Here is a 23,349-nt window from a genome sequence, read left to right on the forward strand (position 1 = left end):
TCTGACCTGACTGTGCAAGGTCATAACTTACCAGAAACAAACGGTTTACCTAACTGGTTGTGAGTCATATGTGGGAAAAGTAACTGCTTATTTAGCTTTTCTGGTGTTGTGATCATGGTGTGCAGGAAGAAAGGCATATTTCTCATACTCCCTCTGGTTGACCTGCTACAGGCATTTCACACAGGCTCTGGATGCTTCCGCAGCGCCTTGTAGCTGCTGAGGAAGCACACTCGGAGTCAACATCGTCTAGGCAAGGCCGGCCTGCTCCTGCAGTCTGACCCCAAGGTCGCCAGGGTTCCCGCCGTTCTCTGGGGGTGAATTCTGGAGGGTCAGATCTTCGAGGGGAGATCAGGCCTGACAATTGGAACCAAGCCTGGCTTATACCACGGAATGAATTGTCAATGCGTAGAGCCGCCCCCTGTCCAAAAATGAAAGCCAATTAATACTAGAATGTTTCTTGAATTATAAATAGTATATAGACAGGTGGAACTCCTTACAAGGTTGCCTTTTGCTTTTTAGTTAGGCAAATATGAAGCTGAAAAAAATTGTCTATGTAAATAAATACCTTCCCTGATAGTCCTGGAGAACACATGGTAAGTCGCCTCTGCAGTTTCCCTTGAAAACTGAGCTCCTCTCTAGGTTGTCATGGTCTCCTTCTGATGGAGAAACTTAGAAATCAATATGTTAAATGGCCTTCTGCAGGCTTCCCCATAACTGAAGCACCAGAAATGCCCGTGACATACACTCATACAGCATCGTCATTCTGTGCATGCCAGACACCCTGAGGTACCAGACGGAGGGCCGGCAAAGCAGGGACGTGCATGTGTGGTGCTAGAACAGCTGCCAGGGACCTTGGGCCTTATCAGCTGTGACCTTTTTGACAATGTTTATGGTCTTAAATTTTTTATTTTGACTATTTGTACTTTTACTTGTAAATATTTTTGCCTTATCCTATTTTCTTACTCTTTCTTAGAGAAATTGGCCCCATAAGCCAACTGCAGCAAATACCAGCAGTTTTTTATTCTATGTACTTTTTCTTTTTTAACATGTTAATTTTGTTTGAAATAGTTTAGCTTGGCGGCAGCTGGCAGGCTGAACAGGGAATCAGGACATCAGTGATAGGGTCAATCACTGCTGTTTTGGAAGCTTGATCTAGTCTCCCTGGGCCTCGGTAGTGGAAAGTCCAGAAAACTGAGTGCCAGCCATACCCTCGGGCCTTTACAAGGAACAGAACAGTCCCAGGGCTGGTTGAGGGTGCCACATCTTCGTGTGGGTATCCCTTTCCCCTGTTGTGTCTGGGCACCGCAAGACCACTCCAGTTTCAGTAATTTGCTAGGAAGACTCAGCATATAGTAGTACTCATGGCTATAATTTATTACAGCAAAAGAATAGAAAGCAAAACCAGCCAAGGGGAGAGGTGCAAAGTCTGGAGGAAACCGGGCAGAATCTTCCAAGAGGCCTCACATGGGACACATTTACCCCAGCTATGGGCTGTGACAGCATGAGTGAGATGTTGCCAACCAGGGAAGCTTGTTAGAAGCTCAGTACCTAGGGCAATTATTGGGAGCTTGTATGTAAGCCTGGAACCTACCCAAATTCCAGCCTCCCCAAAAGGAAAGCAAAGGTTGATCATAAGCCACATTGTACAAGCAGAAAAGGCATATCAGACCATTTCTATCGGCTCTCAAAATGGCAGACCTTCCAAAAATCCAAGTTCCCACATGTCAGCCAAGGGCTGCTCTTTATTCAACAGTGTATCACAGGCGACATTTCATGGCACATCCGGTTGTGATATTTAGTAGTTTAGTTGTACTTAACTCCATAGCATCCATGTCCTATAATTTATTGTACCCTCTGTTACCAATACACATTCTGCTTATTACTTCATAAATGCTTTAAATGAACGAAAATGAAGGAAAGTATTTAAGAACTCACACTTCATCGATATTTTCTACACATTTAATAAATTGGAAACTCTTCTCTTCCTATTTCTAGCCTGTAACCCAAACAACAAACGTCTTCGTCAAATCAAGGACCAGATTCTCACAGACTCTAGGTACAATCCCAAGATCCTCTTTCAGCTGCTGTTGGATACTGCACAATTTGAGTTTATACTTAAAGAGGTAAAAATATTGAATGAATAATCAATTCTTAGGTTTGTTTAATGCTTAAGAAGATTAGGATTTGGTTACTTCATCTCTGATTCATGCCACAGATCCCAGCTGTCTAAGATAGTTCTTACAGAAAAAGGACAGGTTGCACATTTAATGAGCATTTCATGCCTACTGTCCTTGGGGATACAGTGATGGAAAAGTGCACAAGATTGTGGAGTACAGGCTAGTGAGGAATATGGGCATTAATCAGAGAATCACACTGATGAAAAATAAATATAAACTGAGATACATGCGCTCAAGGAAAGGAACCTCATTCTGCGAGTACCAGAAATAAAGGGTGTTGTGCTAGCCTTGACGACTTCCCTAGGAGAAGCAAGAGCTTCCGAAGGGACCTGGAGAAGCAACCTGCCAGGGTTAGCTAAGAGAAAGGCTGGGAGCATGATGAACATTCTGGAGAGAGGACGAACATGTCCAAGTCTTGGGTGGGAAGCAGCATGGCCAGTTCAAGGACCTAAAAGACCAGCTGGCTGGAGGGAAGAGAATAAGAAATAAAGGTATGAAATGAGAGGTGGGCAAGAGGCAGCCCCTTGCCTGCCCTTGCAGGATTTCAGTCTTCACCTGAAAGGCCAAGAGAACCTATTAGAAAGGTTGTAAGTAGGATGGGTAGTTTGCATTTAAACAAGGTCAGCTTAAGGACTTTAAAGATTTTGAATTCACTGGAGGAAGTTCTGAGGTTATTCTTATCCTGCAAAAAGCCTCTTTGGATATAAGACTGGTAAATACCCAGGAATGCCAGCACCAGCAGCCTTGGGGGTTTGGGTCAGATGGGCCCAGGAACTAGCCCCAAATATTAATGCCCATTTAGAACGAATACTCACCTTGATTCAGCCTGGTTAGTGGTATATGACATTCTTCTTTATCTTCTAAGTATGTGAGAACACTGTTTTCCCTATTTAGTAGCCCAGAAAAAGTAGATACTGATTATTAACATAATGTTAATGGATGTGCTAAGTGTTTTCGGAGACTTGTTTAAGTGTAATTTTATAAGATCAGAGAAGTGCTATCCCTTTTTATTTATTTATTTATTTTTTAAATTAAGGTATGATTGATATACACTCTTATGAAAGTTTCACATGAAAAAACAATGTAGTTACTACATTTACCCATATTATCAAGTCCCCACCCATACCCCAGTGCAGTCACTGTCCATCAGTGCAACAAGATGCCACAGATTCACTATGTGAGAAGTGCTATTCCTTTTTATCTTTTTAATAATGTTAATGTTTCCCCTGTGAATAGCAAAGTATTATTGAATACCTACTCTGTTCCCAGCTAGGTGCTAGGAATTTAAAAGTGAACAAGGTGTATCCCTACCACCAAGGGGCTCTCAGTATAGTCAGGAAGAGTGACAGATTAAGCCAAGATGAAAAACCAGGAAAGATCCAAGAGCTGGAACCAGGCATCTTATTAGCTGGTCAAAGCAAAACTGGCCTTTCAGAGGCAGGTGAGTTGCCCCCAAGGAAGAAATGTGCTCGATCCAGTTAGTGTCCTGACCTAAGTTAATGCTAGTGACCCAAGAGTTGTTGAGATCAGGACAGATCTGAGTCATCTGCCTGACCACGCCTGCTTTCTAATCATAAATCTTTCCCTGGAATCTATTGGAATAGAATGGGCAGCTCCCTTCTGTCTTTTCAGGTAGCAGAAAAATAAAAGCCTACAGATCAATCCAAGTTGTCAGAGATCTTTGAGGAGAGAAAGATCTGTTAGAAAGAAAAGAAAACCAACTACGCAATACAAATTGAGCAAAACGAGGATATATTTGAATTTCTGACATTTCATCTTGGTCCTTTGACTTGTATTTTCATCTGTCCCACTGCCCACCCCAACCCTTTGTCTAGAAAATCCCTTTCTGATTCTCCTATAAAGACACAAATTGGTCCCATGTTTTTTCTCATCTTTATATGAAGGTGCAGCTCCTAATTTAAGGACCATTCCCTCTCCTAAATCCCATCTTACAAGATAAGAAATCTGAGTTCACTCTGAGGGAATATATGAAGGGCTGAAGCCATTTAGTCCATAAAGAGGATGTCAGGGTGATGTTTTTGCTGCTCTGTCCAATGGCATTGATTGACCCCAGGCACTCAGATAGAGCAGACTGTATAAATAATGCTCACTGTTCCCATCTTATGACTTATCATTTCATTGATTAAGCATCCTTCCTGGTTACTAAATTCCTCTTCACTGGCCCTGCAGAATCCCCCCCAGCCTGATCCTTTCATTGGCAGATGGAGTCTGCTGCCCCATTGCTCATCTTTTCAATATTCATTGTGAGGCTGAGGAGCAAAGGATTTAAGAGGAAAATGAGCACTTACGTATACTTACCTCTTAGGAGCCAGTGAAATAAACCCCCATACCTTTGTATATACCTTAATTATGTTTTTCTATTTTGTTTCCAGAAAAACAAAAACAAAAACCAACTAACCCTGAGTTATACCATTTCCTCCTCTGTTCAACTCTGTAAGATTTAAATTTTATGAATGAGTGAATTAATAATCAGAATTACTGGATAATCAAACAAGGAAGAATTTTTTTAGGTGACTTAATTCATTCTCTAGTTGTCAGACAAGATAATACTCAATCTTCCCTCACTAATTAAATTAGAATCATAGAAATTGTTACCTAGAAAAGACCTTAGAGCAATGGTCATCAAGTTTAATTTCACATTGGAAATGCTGCTTCCTGGGCCTACCCAAGACCTGAACCAGAATCTTGCAGGGTGGAGCTTGGGAATCTGAAAATGTTAAGGCTGTCCAGGTGATGGACAGCCTTAAAGCTCTCAGAGATGCTCTAGCCTTGCCCCTCAGTTCATTTGAAGTAGTAAGGCTTAAGAGATGGCCTTGGGGTAATGTTCAGGCATATATTTTTGTAAGGTGGGTTTCACACAGGCTTTCTCAGGAAACTGCCCAATCTGGATTTCTTCTTAAGTAAATCTCTTCTGTCTCTTCAACAGATGTTCAAGCAGATGCTCTCAGAGAAGCAAGCCAAATGGGAGCATTACAAGAAGGAGGGCTCAGAGCGGATGATGGAGCTTGCTGATGTCTTTTCCGGAGTGAAACCCCTAACCAGAGTGGAGAAAAATGGTAATTGCTAAAGAGGCATATCTGTGTGTTGGAAACTGGCAGAGTAAAAAGTCATTATGTTGGTAACATCATTGTATTGATTTTAACATTGCAACTGAAGTTGGGAAGTTTAGTTTGGGCTGCCTCTAGCTTTGTGCTCCTTTGAGTGATCTGTGTCACGCCCCTATAGTTTTCTTGTCCTCAATATATGAGTTAGGCTAAATCAGGGTTTCTAATTCTATGGTTTTTAGATGCCTTTATAGAGTCATAATCACCCTCCCCCACACCCTTACCAAAGTATGCAAAACTCATGTGTCAGCTCATGTGCCCTTGGGCGGAGGGGAAAACCTCTAACTCTCACGATCTCAGAATATACTTCATCCAACAATAATCGCTAGGTGATGAGGTTCTTTTTCATCTATGTGCCCGCCATCTAGTGGCAGAAGAGGGGACATGCAGACTGGATTTGAAACTAAACGTAACTCATTTTACTTTGATTTTAATCCTGCTGCCTTTAGGAAATTTTATCTACAGGAAAATTGTTGTATCACTTAAATTTTTTACATAGGTAGCAACCTTTCAAAAATTCCCCTGAAAGATCATTTTGATTTTTAAGATAATAAATCGGACTATTTTTTTAATGCTTTAATAATAGTTAAAGCTGTCAAATTCATTTCCAATAAAGTTAGTTTTGCTGTGAAATCGCTTAATAATATAGCTTTTTATTTTTAGAAAATTACTATTTATAATCAATATGAGCTTGCTTGCATATGTCAGTAAGAACTAAGTGTGTAAAGGATTAATTAAATTGAAAGCCACAGCTATGGGAATTCTGGGATTCAGTAGTCTTTCCTCGTCTCTGTATTAATAGAAAATCTTCAAGCTTGGTTCAGAGAGATCTCAAAACAAATACTGTCTTTAAATTACGATGATTCTACTGCTGCAGGCAGAAAAACTGTGCAACTGATACAAGCTTTGGAGGAGGTAAGGAAAGTCTTTTAAAATGACAGTTCTTGAATCAGAAATCATACTTTTTGACCAACCCAGCAATCTGCTCCTGGAAATATATCTAAGGGAATATTTCATCAGAAGCAGAAAAGTACAAAAAAAGCAAAATATGCCCACTGTACTACTATATACAGTGTCCTAAAATTGGGTAATAATTAAATGACCAGCATGAAGAGAATGGTAGCGAAAAGTTACATTTCAACTGGTGGAAACGTGTAATCTTGGAAAATTAATTATGAAAACAACATAGAAACATTGGCAAAATTGTGGTAAAGTGGTAAAAGCAAAAATAAAATTGCACTGCGTGTTTCATTTTTAGGTTTGTAAAGACTGTAGATCCAGGGCAAAACTGTAAAGGAATCCCCAAGAGTGAAGATAGTTGTATAATGATCATATTCCTAAATGTTTAATTGTATGCTTAGCTAAATTTAAAATAGAAAATAAACCAAAGTATCAGAACAATAACCATGAGGTCTGTTATTTTAAAAAATCATCCAATACTTATCTGGAACCCTGTCCAGTTGATGTAGGTATACATTTTTAGAAATATAATATTGTTTTCATTTGACGGACTTTCTTAGCAGGCTTTTTCTTATTTTTATGAGGTTTTTACAATCATCACTTGTTAATGGCAGCACAATATAGTACTCCATTGTTAGCATTCCAGCTTCCCAAGCCATTCCAAACAATCCCGACTTGTACTATTTGGGTTGTTTTTTGGACATTCTAGTCTATAGTACAGCTATAAATAACTTTGTAAATCTCAGATGCTTTTATCTTTTCCATTATTTATTTTGGTAATACCCCAGGCCCTTTGAATTATATATATTAAAATTTATATATAAATAAAATATATATAGCATTATATACATTAAAATTTCAGGGGAATCATTGTTTTGTTTTAAAGAATACATCAAAAACTTAAAAATGTGTAAGTGCCAACACCCCAGTTGTGAGTTGACTTCGTTTTTTAGCAGTCCTGCAAATCTTCGGAATGAAGAGGCTTCTCCAGTGTACTTTTATTGATACTAAACTGGATAGTGGAAATAGTCACTTATTGTGTCATATATGTACAGGATAATAAACAGTGGGACATTTTCTAATTCTAGAACTTTGTGCTGCCTTTTCTGTCTTGGCTTATACATTTCTGAAATTATAATTTGAAATTAAAAATTTGCCAAAAAGTTCTTAGTAAGTAGTGTGCTTTATTTTAGGTGTTTTGAAGGAAAAATAAACACCATAAAGGCCATTCAGAAGTTTTAATTAAATGTATTTATGTAACACAGGTTCAAGAATTTCACCAGTTGGAATCAAATCTGCAAGTATGTCAGTTCCTTGCTGATACTCGCAAGTTTCTCCACCAAATGATTCGAACCATTAACATTAAAGAGGAGGTCCTCATCACAATGCAGATTGTTGGGGACCTTTCTTTTGCTTGGCAATTAATTGACAGGTAACGTGGACAGCCTAACATTTGCCATTGATGAGGGCCACGATGAACATCTTACCATTTATCTCTTTACAGTTTCACATCTATCATGCAAGAGAGCATAAGGGTAAACCCATCCATGGTTACTAAACTCAGAGCTACATTCCTAAAGGTAAGCAGAGAGCAGTGAAAACAGTCTCAGACACCAGGGGAGAGTTGGTCTTCGTTATTACTTCATTAATTCAGCCCAAGAATTTTATCCTTTCAGAAAGTTAGATAATTTGAGTATTTTTATAGACTGAAAAGTGTTAGCAATTTTTGCATGAGAGCACACTTTCAATAGATGCCATGAATATTTTAAGTTTGAATTAATAATATAAGTTGCAGAAATCATACTTTTTGACCAACCCAGCAATCTGCTCCTGGAAATACATCAGAAAGTTAGATAATTTGAGTATTTTTATAGACTGAAAAGTGTTAGCAATTTATAAATTAAATAATTTTTAAAAATTTTACCAGTATACTAAAAATGTGAGTCCCGGAGTCCTTTTTCTCTAGACATGAATTAAGTCCTTTTATTTATTCATTTAAAACATTCTTGTTGAGGCTCTGCTCCAAAGTAGGATCTCCTCTGAGGTCAAGGAGTAGTGGTGAACAACACAAGCATGGCCCTTGCTCACGAGCTAATTGCAGATTGTGATAAGTGAACAAATAATTTACTCAGTGACTTCTGATGGAATTACCATGTGTATCAGTTCTGAGGTGCACTTTCTTTCATGTTTAATTGGGGTTAGGCTTTATAATTGATGGAATATCCTAGTTGAGTTGTCAGCATGTTTTTTCTTTGTGAATAATGCATAAAGTAATGGCACTTCTTATTTGCCATGATGTCTTAGATTGTACTCAGTACAGTAGTCCCATCAACCAAGACATCTAATTTCCAGAGACGAGTAGTTGTCTACCATAGCACCAAGAGACGAGCAGCTGTCTACCATAGCACAGAGGCTGTCGAACTTGAGGGGTGTCAGAGTCACCTGGAAGTCTTGTTAGAGCCAATTGCTGGGCCTCTCCGTCAGTCTCTGATTAAGTCAGTCTGGGGTGGGGCATGAGAACTGGCATCTCTACATCTCTAACAAGTTCCCAGGTGATGCTGGTGGTGCTAGTCCAGGGACCACGACTTGAGAAGCACTGTCATCCAGATGACTTTTTTTTTTTTATTATATTGTTGTGAGAAACCATTAATTGGCATTGTTCACTGATCGTTGGTCTGAGTAAAGCCCAGAGATGGTGTTGTACGTTATTCCTGGAAAGAAAGAGATTTCTAGGACTTTTTGAGAAATGTGTATGTGATTTTTTCTTCCAGCTTGCCTCTGCCCTTGATCTTCCCCTTCTTCGTATTAATCAAGCAAATAGCCCTGACCTCCTCAGTGTGTCGCAGTATTATTCTGGAGAACTGGTGTCCTATGTGAGAAAGGTAAGAAATGTATCAAGGTGATATTCATTTTTTGCAGATGTGTTTTTATTTTCAAAGAACTTTTACACCTGCTTTATAAATGCTAGTGGCAGTAACCCCATTTTATAGGTGTAGAAACTGAGAAACAGATTACAGTGGTTTTTTCAAAGTCACAGAGCTAGTTGGTAAAAGACGCAGATCTAGATCCAATATGTCCTAGTCACAAGTTAAGTTTTCAGGGGAATTTTGGTCCTGGTTTCAGTTACATATGTTGCAGCATGGAAGCAAATAGGCCTGGATTCAAAATTTACCTGGGTCGCATACTAACCTTTGTGACCATTGGCCATTTTACTTAACATCTCTGAACCTCAGTCTCCTGAAAATGTGTCATCTGAAAAAGATACATCTTTTTGCAGCATTTCTATGAGGATTAGCTTTATATCCTGTGAGTAAATCATGTTTGAAGGCACGTAGCCCTGGACCTGATAGCAGTTATGAAAAAAGCTCTTTGAAGTCCCTCAGCATCCCTCGCAATAGACCAATGGCTGTTTGCACACACTGGTACCCTTCCTCCTGTCATCCTAGCATTTTTTAGCAAAGAAAAATAAATGTTCAACTGCTTTTCCTCTTTTCCCTTTCACTAAAGGTTTTGCAGATCATTCCAGAAAGCATGTTTACTTCTCTTCTGAAGATTATAAAGCTTCAGACTCACGATATCATTGAAGTGCCGACACGCCTGGACAAAGACAAGCTAAGGGACTATGCTCAGCTTGGCCCACGATACGAGGTGGTGTGTCCCTTTGACTTCTGCCTTTTGATACTTAAAACCCAAACCATGGAATATCCCAGGTCTGTGTCACCTGCCATGTCCCCAGGACCACCAGACCAGTTTGGATTTATTTTTTCCCACTCTCAGTGCCGTCACCACATTTTGTCCCATTGTCAATTTCATGTCCTCTGACACAACTCCAAACTTTACATCAGAAATTTAAATTTCCACGCTTATTCTAACTCAAAAATATAGCATCTGTTTACCTTATCAATATCTCCTTGTGTTGCTTGAAAAAAAATAGAGGGCAGTAAAGGGGAGATGACCTCAGAGTCTTGATTAGCCTTTTCTACTCAAAAGGGACCATCCGTGTTACTAACTCCTGCCCTCATATCTGCATAAGAAACTGAGGCCCAAAGAAGGGGAATTGATTGGTCAAAGTTTAAAAAAACATTTAATGTCTTCTGACTCAGTGTCCCAATATGTCTAATAGTGATCTCTCAGTTATACCACAAAGCCTCATTTCTGACTGGGGAAATATATGTAAATAAATACATTTATATTTACATTTATATAAATAAAGCTGCATACTCATTCCTGTTGTCTTTGCCCATTCCAGGACTATTAACCAATTATCTTAGCTTCCTGTAGAAACGATGGGTCTTTTGTCTGAAATACTTGATTAACCTCTTTTTTCTTTTTTAAAGGTTGCCAAGCTTACTCATGCTATTTCCATTTTCACTGAAGGCATCTTAATGATGAAAACGACTTTGGTGGGCATCATCAAGGTAACAGCTTAGATGCTGGTCTAGGGGGTCTTGTAGTGAGGTCCTTACTTTGGGTTATGGTATTTATCCCTTGGGGAACAGGCAATGACTTTATCATCTTGGGTCCCTTGCTGTTTCATACTCAGCTTTTAATCATTTTGCTCATATATGGATGGAAGAAGGCAGTATTATAATCCTTATTTTTCATTATACCCAATAGTTAGTTAAATCTAAGAGAGAGCCGTGTATTGAATTTTTATAATAACAGAACAAAATGGTTTAGTCCCCTTAGGCAAGTAGCAGGCTCACTCTCTCCCATCCTTCTGTGGTATCTTTAAATTACATTCAGGCACAGAACACTGAGCGAATCGCAGGCCATCGTGATCACTGATGCACCCAAGCTCCTCTCTGCTCTTACTGTTTCCTTCTTCCTCTTCTGGACACCCTCACCCATTCCCATCCCCCATGCCACTCACTCTATACATTTGATTGCTTTCCCTAAATATGCAGCTATCCTTATTTTAAACATGGTGTTATGTGTGCATGTGTTTTTTATTAATTTAAATCATACTGTGCTCTAAGTCTCATTCTTTTTCCAACTTTTCTCACTTGTTAATGCTTTTGAAATGCATTTATGTTGCTATGAGTCAGGTAGTTGGTTACATCCTACTCCTGCATGGAATTCCACATTTCACTTAACCATTCCCTGTTCACAGACCCCTGTGTTGCCCATTTTCTACCTCTGCTCCCCATTATCATAAACAGTGTCAAAACGAGCATCTTCAAACATGTCCCCATTGAAGACCTACAAGAATTTCTCTGAAATCTGCCTTCCTAGGAGTGGGACACTGAGTCTTAGGGCATATTTGTACTTAATTTGTCTCAAAACGGCCAGATTGCCTTCTGAAATGACTGTTTCCTGAGTGTCTACCTATATTTTTGCCAGTACTCATTATTATCCACTTTGTAACTTTTGCTCTTCTAAGAGGTATAAAGCAATATCTCATGGCTGTTTTAATTTGTAATCCTGTGACATCTAGTAATGTGCTCATTCACATAATTCATGGCACTTTTATTTATTTTTCCACTTACCTGGCATCAGTAGAATCTACACATTGCTGGGTTTTTTTAAATTATCAAATTGCCAGATTAACATTTGTATTAATAACACCCAAGAAAATACAAGAAATGAACCTAAATAGAAACCGAACTTCAGTGTATGGTTTTTGTAAGTGTGCTGACAAAAATACCATTGTATTCCTGAAACAGTAATAGTCCATTAAACTATGCAGAGAGCACACATTCAGATTATCACTTCTAACTAATCCATAAATAGATGGTAAATCCTAGAACCAGATTAAGCATTTTACATGCAAAGTGACCAGTATAGGGAAGGATGTAATAAAACCTAATAATTAGCGATAATTATCAAAGGAAAGACTGCTTTCCTTTGTGAGTCTTTAGCCACAATCTTTCAGATAAAAAGAGCAGAGGAACTATCATCTTGACCTCATTCAGCCCAAGTAGACTAACAACTCAGGGCTTTTTTGTAAAGAATCCTGTGACTTCCACTAATCTTTAACCTTCAAGTATTAAGGCTCTATTTCAAGTACTTAAAGCATTAAGTTTCCTTTAGTCAATATGACTCAAAAAAATATACACATAAGTATACCTATAAATGTTCATCATTACAGGTAGCCAAAAAATGGGAATAATCCAAACATTTATCAGTAAGAGAATGGCTAAATATATTATGATGTATTCATACTATGGATCATTCTGCTGCCATTCCAAAAGAATTTGCCACTGGAATATTTTCAAAACTTAAAGGGAAAAAAGCAAATTGCAATGTATGTGTGTGTGTGTGTGTGTGTGTGTGTGTGTGTGTGTGTGTGTGCCTATATTATGATCCCATTTAGATTATTTTAAATTAATATGTGTTTAAGGACAAATAGTTACATACATAAATTAATAGGGAAAGATCTGGGGGATCCACATGAAAACTTAGCTGTTGTTAACTTCAGGGGAGGGAATACAGCTGTGAGGGAGGGGCTTTCTCATAGCTATGAACGCTCCATGGATAGATGAACATCCAGGAAGGATTGGAAGGGCTATTAAGACCTTTAGATGTATGAAATGTAACTCTTTTCACTAAATCTGTTCTTTTTTTTAATCAAAGTATTGTTGATATACAATCTTATATTGGTTTCAAGTATACGACACAGTGGTTCAACAATTTCCCACATTATTAAATCCTTACGCCCACTAGTGCGGTTACTACCTGTTACATAGGAAGATGTTACAGGATCATTGACTATATTCTCCATGCTATACTACCATCCCCATGACCAACTTATATTATGATGGAGAATTTTTGTGCCCTGTTATACCCCTCACTCTCCCCACCCACTCTCACTCCAACCCCTCCCCCATGGTAACAACTAGCCACTTCTCAGTGTCTGTTAAGTCTACTGCTGTGTTAATCATTCTGTTTGCTCTGTTTTTGTATTCCACAAATAAGTGAAATCACATGGTATTTGTCTTTGCCTGGCTTTCACTACATCTGTTCTTACAGGGAATGTTTCTTTGGAAACTGTGTTCTTTCTTGGATTTTGTTTTCATTGCTTATACTTATCTATAATTTACCTTTTTGCTGTAAAATAGAGCAGAGATACTAAAAGCTACAGAAACAGTTGTGTAGTTTAATGGGTTATTATCATCACCACTCAAGAAATACAGTTTAGCCAGGTCTCAACCTGGTTCCTCCTCATGTGCCCCAACCTAATATCCCTCTCTTTGTTGATGGTTTTATTAGCCAAAATAATCTCTAGACACAGGAGCTTTAGACTTGCCCATTAAAAAAAAAATATGTTAAGTCTTTTTTAATTTTCAGGTTTCTCCTCCATTCCTTTCTCGCCAAGGCCTTTGACCTGTTGTTTCTCCAGAGTCTGCATTTTGCTAATCACACAGTCATGATGTAATTCAACATGTTTCTCTGGCTTTTGTGTCTTCTGCAACTTTCATTGCAGCTGTTTCCCTTGAACTTTAAATATAATCAAATGCAGATGGAACCCATCAGTTGTCTTTATGACTTTTGAAAATAATGGTTCTTTGCAAATTAAAAGTGAAAGAAACAAGTCTCAGGAATTTCAAAGGAGTGGGTTAAAACTATCTGGTAGGATGCTGTCTTTGAGAGAGCAACAAAAGTTTTCTCATTACAGAGAAAAGAATCAGCAAAATAACCTTACAGAGTTAGATAGCAGATCTGCTTTCCTGTCCTCTCTCCCTAATTACAATCATCATTCCGAGAATGCTGGAAGAACAGAGAATTGCTAAGTCTGCAGAGTGGTCCACCTGAAAGCTTGTTGGCCCCTAAAGGTACAGGTACCCTGAGATGACATCCGGAGACAAGACACACGCTGAAACCAGATGCAGGCCCTTCTTTGCAGTACCTCATCCTGGTGATAAGAAAAGTCACTTGTTAACTTTCAACAAAATGATTAAAATGTGAGGGGCAATTTAAAACTCTCTATACCCACCATCTTTGAAACATCACATTGTAAAATCATCATCACGGATATTTCTGAGATAAACCAACTCCTAAAGAGGTGACAGCTTTATGAGTTCGGTCCAAGCTGCACAAGGTGAGAGGGGGGCCACAAAGAGAAAAATCCCAGTCATTCAGAAATGAAGTAAGAAAGGGTTCCACCAGGGCTTCTGGAAACCTTCCCCCCTGGATTTTTCAGAACTGAACTTTTCCTCCCTGCTACTAACTTCTTTTTGATTTGTACTCAGGTGGATCCAAAGCAGTTGCTAGAAGATGGAATAAGGAAGGAGCTAGTTAAACGTGTTGCTTTTGCTCTTCATAGGGGCTTGATATTCAACCCTCGAGCTAAGGTACCAGATGACCAAAATAGGGCTGTCCTTTTTCTCTATTCTGCTTGCGAAAGGGACTAGAACACCATTCAAAACTCTTATGAACAAGACCTTTCCTCCTGTCTAATGTATATCTAATATATAATGTTCGGTACAAATGATGTGCTTTTTAATTCTATATTGTAATCCATTCATATTATAAGAAAATCCCTTTAAAACCAGCCTTCTTGTACCTGCTGATCCCCAAGTTTAGGAATTGAACTGATGTTTATGATTCAGAGTTACTTCTTATCATTATAAGAATTTGTTAACCCGAAAGCAGATAGGAGCTATAGTCTTAATTTTTTATTTTGCTCAGTCTTTTAGGGAATATGGTAATTTTTCTCAGGAGAAAAATAAATACGCCTGAAATTTATATCTACGGTACTTTTCACCTCAGCGAATTCAATGTAAAATACTTTAAGTGTTTTAAGATTCAATATATTCATCAAGGGACATGAGAGAAATCATCAACGTTCATTTTTTTTTATTCTTTTGTATGAGGCTTCCTTGTGAAGTCTGTTCTCTGCTAAATGCCTGACACAGGTTACCACTCACCCTAGATGAGATAAGAAATGAGTATTTCCAAAGCTGTCTTTATCACTGTGATCTCTCAGTTGGGGTATCACTTAAAGTCTAATGTAGATATTAATGGTTGACAGTCTGTTCTAATGTCATAGATTTGTTTCCCGTTTTGCACAGCCAAGTGAATTGATGCCCAAGCTGAAAGAGTTGGGAGCTACCATGGATGGATTCCATCGTTCTTTTGAATACATACAGGACTATGTTAACATCTATGGTCTGAAAATCTGGCAGGAAGAAGTATCTCGTATTATAAATTATAATGTGGAACAAGAGTGTAATAACTTCTTAAGAACAAAGGTATCTAAATCAGTTTTTAAATTCTTGACTGTATTTGTTATTTCTGACATTTAAAACACACTCCCCAAACCTCAGAAATGCCAACAGAAAAGCTTATTTAAATGGCTGTACAAATCAGTAAGCACTAGATAGTCATAATACTTTCAGAGTACCTTCAGGAGTTGTGAGAATTAGAGAGAAGTGTGTATGACACCTGGCCTCTGGGAGTTTACCGTCCCAAGGAGGGAGCAGACATAATTAAAGGGCTGCAGATCGCAGCTGGCTGTTGTAATTGTTAGAACTCGAGTGATCAAAAATTCAGAAGACTTGGGAGTTCATTTGGGCCCCATCAGAGTATGTTCCCGAAAGCAGAGTTGCTGGATCACGTGGCAATTCTGTGCTCAACTTACTGATGAACCGCCAAACTGTTTTCCAGTGTCTACCAGCAGTGTCTGAGGATTCTGATTGCTACACATTCTTACCAATACTTAACCAATACTTCTTTTCTTTTCTTTTTTTTTAATTACAGCTATCCTAGTGGGTGTGAAGAGGTATCTCATCGTGGTTTTGATTTGCATTTCCCTAGTGACTGTTGATGTTGAGCATCTTTTCATGTGCTTACTGAGCATTTATGTATCTTTGGAGAAATGTCTCTCAAGTCTTTTGCCTATTTTTCAGTTTGGTTGTTTGAGCAACAGATTCTCAAGTGTCACACTGGGAAGGGTGATTTTAATCAGTAGTAAATAAGGAGCCACTCTTTAAGTTTTTAATTAGGGACATGATTCAGGTGACATTTTTGAAAGATTAAGTATCTTCCACCTTATGATATTTTGGGTTTTTATTACTGCACCGACATATGGTAACTTATAAAACAAAATATGAATTGTCTCTTCTCTTTTCCTCAGTCACTTCACTTTTTCACAAATATTTCTTTTTTTTATAAATTCATGTCTACCATTTCTGGGAAGCTGTTAATGCATTTTTTTAAGTTTTCTTTTCAAAACGAAGGAGCATTTATTGTCACTGTTCATGTAACATTATCATAAAACCATGTAGAAAAAGGTGAAATAGGCTACCTTATCAAAGATGACTAAATATTTATGGTTTGATTTGGTTTGGTTTGGTTTTTTTCTAGATTCAAGACTGGCAAAGTATGTACCAGTCCACTCACATTCCGATACCAAAGTTTACACCTGTGGATGAGTCTGTCACATTTATTGGTCGGCTCTGCAGAGAAATCTTGCGGATCACAGACCCAAAGTAGGTGTATCTGAATTCCACTGGGCCTTGAAAATGGGGCAATAGAGGTCCCTAAACGTGTTGCATATGCTCAGACCACACGCTTGTTCCTACCACCTGTCTAATGGGTTTACTAAACTCATTTTTTCAGACTGCTGCTTTTTTCAGTGTGACTGTGGAGTCCCCAGTTCAAAGAAATGTAAATTAAAACCACTATAAGGCTGTTTGGCCACCTTATAGTCTATGTACCTCCTGATTTCCAAGTAATGTTCTGCTCACCTGGGCAAGACTTTCCTTATTGTAATTGCTCACCTGTACCTGTGTAACTGTGGCGCTCTCCCCCATTCCAATCACTGGGTTTTGCACTTGTCAGTTCATATCCTGACCTTTTAAGATTACTTCCATATTTCTTAGCCCCACACCCAAGCACTTGTGCTACTGAGAGCTCACATTTATTGAACGCTTGCCTTAGTGCTTCTCAGCACATTACATCCCTTCATTTACTCATTACAACAGTCTGTGAGGTAGGCATTGTTATTCTTCCCACGTTAAAGTAACTGAAACACAGAGAAACTAAGTCACTTGCCCAAGAGCACAGAGTCGAGTCAAAAAATGGTGGACCCAGAATACACACCAGGCCCTCTGACACTGGAGCCCAACTCTTTTTTTTTTTTGGTATCATTAATGTACAATTACGTGAGCAACATTATGGTTACTAGACTCACCCCATTATCAAGTCCCCACCACATACCCCATTACAGTCTCTGTCCATCAGCGTAGTAAGATGCTGTAGAGTCACTACTTGTCTTCTCTGTGCTATACTGCCCTCCCTGTGCCCCACACACACATTATATGTGCTAATCGTCATGCCCCCTTTTCCCCTGTACCTCCCTTCCCACCTGCCCTCCCCAGTCCCTTTCCCTTTGGTAACGGTTAGTCCATTCTTGGGTTCTGTGAGTCTGCTACTGTTTTGTTCCTTCAGTTTTTTCCTTGTTCTTATACTCCACAGATGAGTGAAATCATTTGATACTCGTCTTTCTCCGCCTCGCTTATTTCATTGAACATAATACCCTCTAGTGGAGCCCAACTCTTAAACACTGTGCCATTCAAGGGCAGACAGCATAGCTGGGTCACATGGGCGAAAGTCTCATATAATCAGAACTGCGCTTAAGGATATTTTAGGTGGTGTATTGGAGAGGCTTGCATGTGGCCTCTCTAAGCAAGTTCAACTAAGCTACTGCCCCTTTTTCTTCCATTGAGCCTCTGATGAAGCAGTTGGTACTAAGACCACATGAAGGAAGAGCAGGTTCATGTCATATGTCTCAGGTTTACACCTGGGCACATGCCCACTGCGTGGAATGATTGGTGGAATTACCCGGGAAACGGTTCTCTTTTCTTCTTTGCCCAGCTGTGCATGCATAGATGAACTTGTAAGTTAAATGTCTTAGTGACATGGCTTCTTTGTACTGCCCTTCATATTCAGGCTTATTGTGTCTCTCAAAACTTAGGAACTTGATAAGCTATATATAAACTTATCCCACAAATTCCAGAAGAAATGAGTCTTACCTGTGACTCATAAGCCAAAAAGAGTAAATGATCCAAAATGTTTTGTAACTGCTCCTTTTCTGGTACCCTTGAGTTGGTCACTGAAGCCCTAATAGAAAACTATCCCTCATGCCATGTTAATACTTGCAGAAAGGATTAAATGTGGTTGGGATTTCCCTGTCATACATGTATTTCACCCACATATTGGGAGCCTCTCAAGTGACACCGTCAAAATGCCAGCACTGGGTGATGGAAGCAGGACACTTTGAAGCCTAAAAATAGAATGTAGTTCTGGAAATTATCTTGTTCTTCCTGTTTACTTCCATATTTAAGCATCCCTAGCTCCTGAATCTCTTTTAACTTCCTCCCAAGCCTCATTTCAGTAAAGATATGTGCTGGTTCCTAGGACCTATCATGTGTGGAGCCTATTAAAATTGCAGAGGCTGGGCCTCCACTCTAGACCTACCAAACTCTCTGGCATCTGATTTTTAACACACTTTACGGTGATTCAAGGTTCTTAGGCCCACATTTGAGAACCATTAAAGTGGTGGTTAAGGATATGGTGTTGGAATCATGCCTACATGCACCTCAGTTATCTCATCTGTAAAATGAGAGTCAAATGCCTTGTAGATCAAAGAGCAATTATGAGGGTGAAAGAGGGCGCACAGAAAGGCCGTAGCCCCGTACCTGACCCAGCAGAAGTGCTCGTTAATTTCATCGGTTGTTATCCTTGCCGTCCACACTCCCCAGTCCAGAGGAGTCACAGGCTGCTGAGCAGACCTGGGAGGAAGGAGGAAACGGCTTTGTCATCACAGTCTCAAACGTTAGGTGGAGCTTGAGGATTCAGAGCTCCTTTCTTATCAAAATGGAAATGACACAAGGCTCTGGTTATTTAAAGAAATCTAAAGAAAGGCCCCTTGGAGAGACAGCTGGGCTCCAACATCCTCTGGCCTGACAGTCGAATGTAGCTTTGTCCTCTCAATATGACTCCGGCATCGGCCCAGTTCAGTGGAAATGAATTAGTTAAACCAGGGATGTAGCACACAGGGCACAAAAAGGTAATTTAACTGAATTCTCTCTTCCTGGCCCATTGGGCATTCCCCATGAGAAATGCTGAGCACCTCCAGACAAAGATTATTAAACCCAAGTCAGGTAACTGTTGTTCTTCATTTCTGGTGCCCCAGATCCTGTTGTGTCCCACATCCCCTTAGGCTGAGTTCTGAGCAGCAATTGAGCTTTGAGTTTGTTTTTCTTTTGTTTTAGAATGACATGTCACATTGACCAGCTGAACACTTGGTATGATATGAAAACTCATCAAGAAGTAACCAGCAGCCGCCTCTTCTCAGAAATCCAGACCACCCTGGGGACTTTCGGTCTGAATGGATTAGACAGGCTTCTGTGCTTTATGATTGTCAAAGAATTACAGGTGAGCCTTTTGGCTTTTGGACAGGTTTTCTGCTACCCTGGGAGACACAAGAGTAGATGAGTTAACTGTTCCTTCATGCTTTCTTATACTGACATCAGGCCCGTGGATATAATTCTTATTAGGTAGTGAGAACTGGGAATAAATTAGAATTTCTTTGGCCAGTGTACTATGGCGAGGGATAGACTGTTTTTGTGAGTTTCATCTTAAGACTCTTTGAAAGCAGCAACTTCTCCTGGCAGGGGATGTTTCTAATAGGAACCAGAATTTGCTGCTTCCCTGTCATCCTATTTGTAGAGTTGTGTCATTTAGGCCAGTCTGTGTTCTACATAGCAGTTTAGATAACTAAAGTATTTATTCATTTTATTCATTATGTTTTATTTTCTTATCTTGTTCTAGAATTTCCTCAGTATGTTTCAGAAAATTATCCTGAGAGACAGAACTGTACAGGATACTTTAAAAGCCCTCATGACTGCTGTCATCCCCCTAAAAAGCATTGTAGGTAAGTGTTCTGAAACTAGCCCGAGGTAGAGAGAACACTGTGGCCTTTCCCAATTTACTAAATAGAAAACTGTATTTTGCCCTTTCAGCAAATTCGAATAAAATTTATTTTTCTGCTGTTGCCAAAACACAGAAGATCTGGACATCTTATCTTGAGGCTATAATGAAGGTATGTTGTGGGAGAGGATGATAATCAATACTATATTTTTTAATAATTGTTTCCTTGTAACTTGGTTGCTCAAAGAAAGCCACTCTTTGTTTTGTCATCAAAACAAAAATACAATATTTCAGTTTCTCATTATTTCCAAATTGATTTTTCTATAGCTTCCTTTCTGGGGCCATTTTTGACTATGCTTTTCATTGGCCTAGTGTTTTTCTTTCACTAAAAGAAAACTTATTAAAATGCCTCTTGGCAAAAGATGCTTTCATACAAAGAAATAGAATCCTCCCTTAGTGATCGTCCATCCTTACATTCATGTAATAAACTGCTCTGTGAGTTTTCAGCCCTAGTGTGCTCTGAGTAGCTGTTAAGAGTACAACATTTGTTTTCCTCCCCTCTTGCATCTGCAGATATTAGAAAGCCAGGTTCTTTGGGACATAAATTATCCTTTCACTGTGAATAGAGCACTATGTGTCTTTGGGAGTGAGTGAAAAAGTGCAATGAGGAGATTAATTGGTTGGATAGAAATCCCAGTCACTTTAGAACCCGCTCATCTCTCTTGCCTTTACACCCTGGCATTGGCTCCTGGGGACTGTCTTCTAGATACAGGGGTTATTAAAAACGTGCCTCTTTCCAAGACATTCAATAAGCCTTGTTGAACACCTGCTGTGTACAAAGCATTGTCAGTTGCTGTGAGACACAGAGTTAAAGGAAACATTAACTGTCTCCTCAGAAAGGCTACTTACAATCTGATAAGAAAGAGTAGACTTCCTGGTAGAAAGCTGATTCTTGGTTACAAGTATCACATACCATGGAAGAGTCTGGGCTGCAATGGGGATTTGGAGAAGTTCCGTTCTCCTATTCGCAATTAAATGAGTCGCTCATTAGGACAGTACTCATTGGTGCCTCAGCCAAATTACAATGTATTTCCTATAATTTTAGTGAGTTTGGGGGCTCTATTTCCATTTGGAAACGTGAATGGAATAGGTAACACAAGGAGCCTTTAGCCCTGCCCGAAGTCCTCTTGTCATATATGCCTGGCATTCCCTTAGCCAGGTGATTTTCAGAGATTGAGAGCTTCGCAGGCCAGCTTTCTAACTGCTGGGGAACCATTAGGGGAGGAGTGAAGAATTGCCTGAGGTTGGACAGGCCTGAGACTCACCTCTCTAGGAGGCTGAAGTTGACGTCAGGGGTGCTTTGAAGAGGCGTGGGGTTTCCCAGTGGCTGTTACAGGCCTCCCTTAGTTGTAATTGATGGTGATTCAGTAGTAGCACTGGGTCTAAGTCATGGTCTTTACATGAAACCCCAGGGACAAATTTATCTTGTCTTGTATTAGGGCTCTTGTAATCACTAAACCAGTGCTAATGGTTTGGAACAGCAATGGAAATAATTCTGCACTATTAAACAGTGACAGTAGCCACATGGAGTTACTGAGCACTGAAAACGGAGTTTGTGGGCATGAGGAAGTGGATTTTATATTTTATTTCACTTTAAATCAGTTTAAATGTAAATGGCTATTAGTGGCTAGTGGCTGTTCTATCGGTCAGTCAGACTCTAGAGAAACTATGGAGAAAGCAATCGAAACATCTCTAAATGGGCAAACAAGTAGGTAGAGTGAGTTTATCACCTCCAGGCTCCTTAGCCACTCCAGAATCTTTTTAAAGGCTTGTGGTAAATAAGCCTTAAAAAGAAAATCTTGGCCACCAAGGTTCAACATGCTTTAAATAAGAACAAAGTACATTAAAGTGCCTTTGTTTCTGTTTCCATTTCTAGACTGGTATCTTCAAGAGAATTCTTGACACAGAGTATCTAGAATTAAGCAAGGAGTTATATGGGCAGATACAAGTTCAGAGGGACATTTTTGAATGGTCTAAGAGAACCCACTATTTTCTTGGCCTTGCCCTATTCTAATATTTAAATAGTGCTTTTCTATTAATAAAAGTTTTCTTACTTAGAAATAGCATTCTTTGGATTGACTTTTATTTTCTTCACATAAGTAGAATAATAGTCTAGTAACAATGGTAATCAAAGGTCCTTTGAGGCCATTTAACACTTGTAACTGTTATGTTTATCCAAATACCTTTTCTTTGCTCTTAGAGAAGGCCACTGTTTTTTTTAATTGAAGTATTGTTGATATACAATCTTATTTGTTTCAAGTATATAACACAGTGGTTCAACAATTACCCATATTATTAAATCCTCACCCCCTCCAGTGCAGTTACTATCTGTCAGCATAGGAAGATGTTATAGGATCATTGACTGTATTCTTGCTGTACTACTCTCCCTGTGATAACTTATTTTATGATTGATAGTTTTTGTAAGGCCACTCTTTTCTTTTTTTATCTGCTCCCAGTAACTCACAGGAAATGTGTTCATTTCTACCTCATTGTTGCTGACATTATAAAACAGCCTTGCCTCCTATTCCTCTTCTCCCCCTTGCTAACCTTTTAGGGACAGCTTTCCTAGAATAGAAAAAGTGAAACTTACTGGCATAAAAACTTAGCGTACACTAATGGCTTTATGATGCCAACAAATTCAGCTTGCTTCAATCATATCTCCAAAGTTTATGCTCATTACTACTTGGAAATTATGGTGGCTGAGCCATCAGAGTCATATCACTATCACAAGTCTGTTTTCTTCATAGTTTGAGAATTATATTTTGTTACAGTTGGCTCCCACTATAATCATGTATGTTTTATTTTGTATATTTAAGAGAATTACTCTAAGACAGTCTCCATAGGCTTCACCAGGTTTCCAAAGAGGTCCAAGGTCAAAAAAAGAAAAATGGGTAAAGAACCCCTAGATTAAGGGTTATCATTAAAAGGCCTTCTTGGAAGATTTTATGTAGACTTTTTTATAACCCAGATTATTACATGATCTGTAATCCTGACTGATTTTAGAATATTAGAGTAAAATGGCATCCTTAGGACTTGAGAAAATTCAGTTTAGGACAAAGCAAGTGGGGCTTCTCATAAGCAGCTACTAAATTTGGACAACTTATTCCAAAAGATCAAGAGTTTCAAAACAGACATCTTTAGTACATGAA

General features: G+C 39.0%; 1 protein-coding gene across 1 annotated transcript in view; it reads left to right on the plus strand.

Moving 5' to 3' along the window:
* WASHC5 (WASH complex subunit 5) overlaps positions 1 to 23,349 on the plus strand; it is a 51,242-nt gene that overhangs the window by 13,751 nt on the left and 14,142 nt on the right. The window contains exons 9-22 of the mRNA XM_036883132.2: positions 1,996 to 2,123; positions 5,125 to 5,254; positions 6,105 to 6,217; positions 7,528 to 7,694; positions 7,767 to 7,842; positions 9,034 to 9,144; positions 9,770 to 9,910; positions 10,600 to 10,680; positions 14,455 to 14,556; positions 15,277 to 15,456; positions 16,571 to 16,695; positions 19,483 to 19,645; positions 20,042 to 20,144; positions 20,233 to 20,312. Of these exons, the coding sequence (XP_036739027.2) occupies positions 1,996 to 2,123; positions 5,125 to 5,254; positions 6,105 to 6,217; positions 7,528 to 7,694; positions 7,767 to 7,842; positions 9,034 to 9,144; positions 9,770 to 9,910; positions 10,600 to 10,680; positions 14,455 to 14,556; positions 15,277 to 15,456; positions 16,571 to 16,695; positions 19,483 to 19,645; positions 20,042 to 20,144; positions 20,233 to 20,312 (1,700 nt within the window). The remainder of the gene's footprint in view (positions 1 to 1,995; positions 2,124 to 5,124; positions 5,255 to 6,104; positions 6,218 to 7,527; positions 7,695 to 7,766; positions 7,843 to 9,033; positions 9,145 to 9,769; positions 9,911 to 10,599; positions 10,681 to 14,454; positions 14,557 to 15,276; positions 15,457 to 16,570; positions 16,696 to 19,482; positions 19,646 to 20,041; positions 20,145 to 20,232; positions 20,313 to 23,349) is intronic.

This window comes from Manis pentadactyla, chromosome 3, assembly GCF_030020395.1.
Source record: "Manis pentadactyla isolate mManPen7 chromosome 3, mManPen7.hap1, whole genome shotgun sequence".
Classification (NCBI taxonomy): Eukaryota; Metazoa; Chordata; class Mammalia; order Pholidota; family Manidae; genus Manis; species Manis pentadactyla.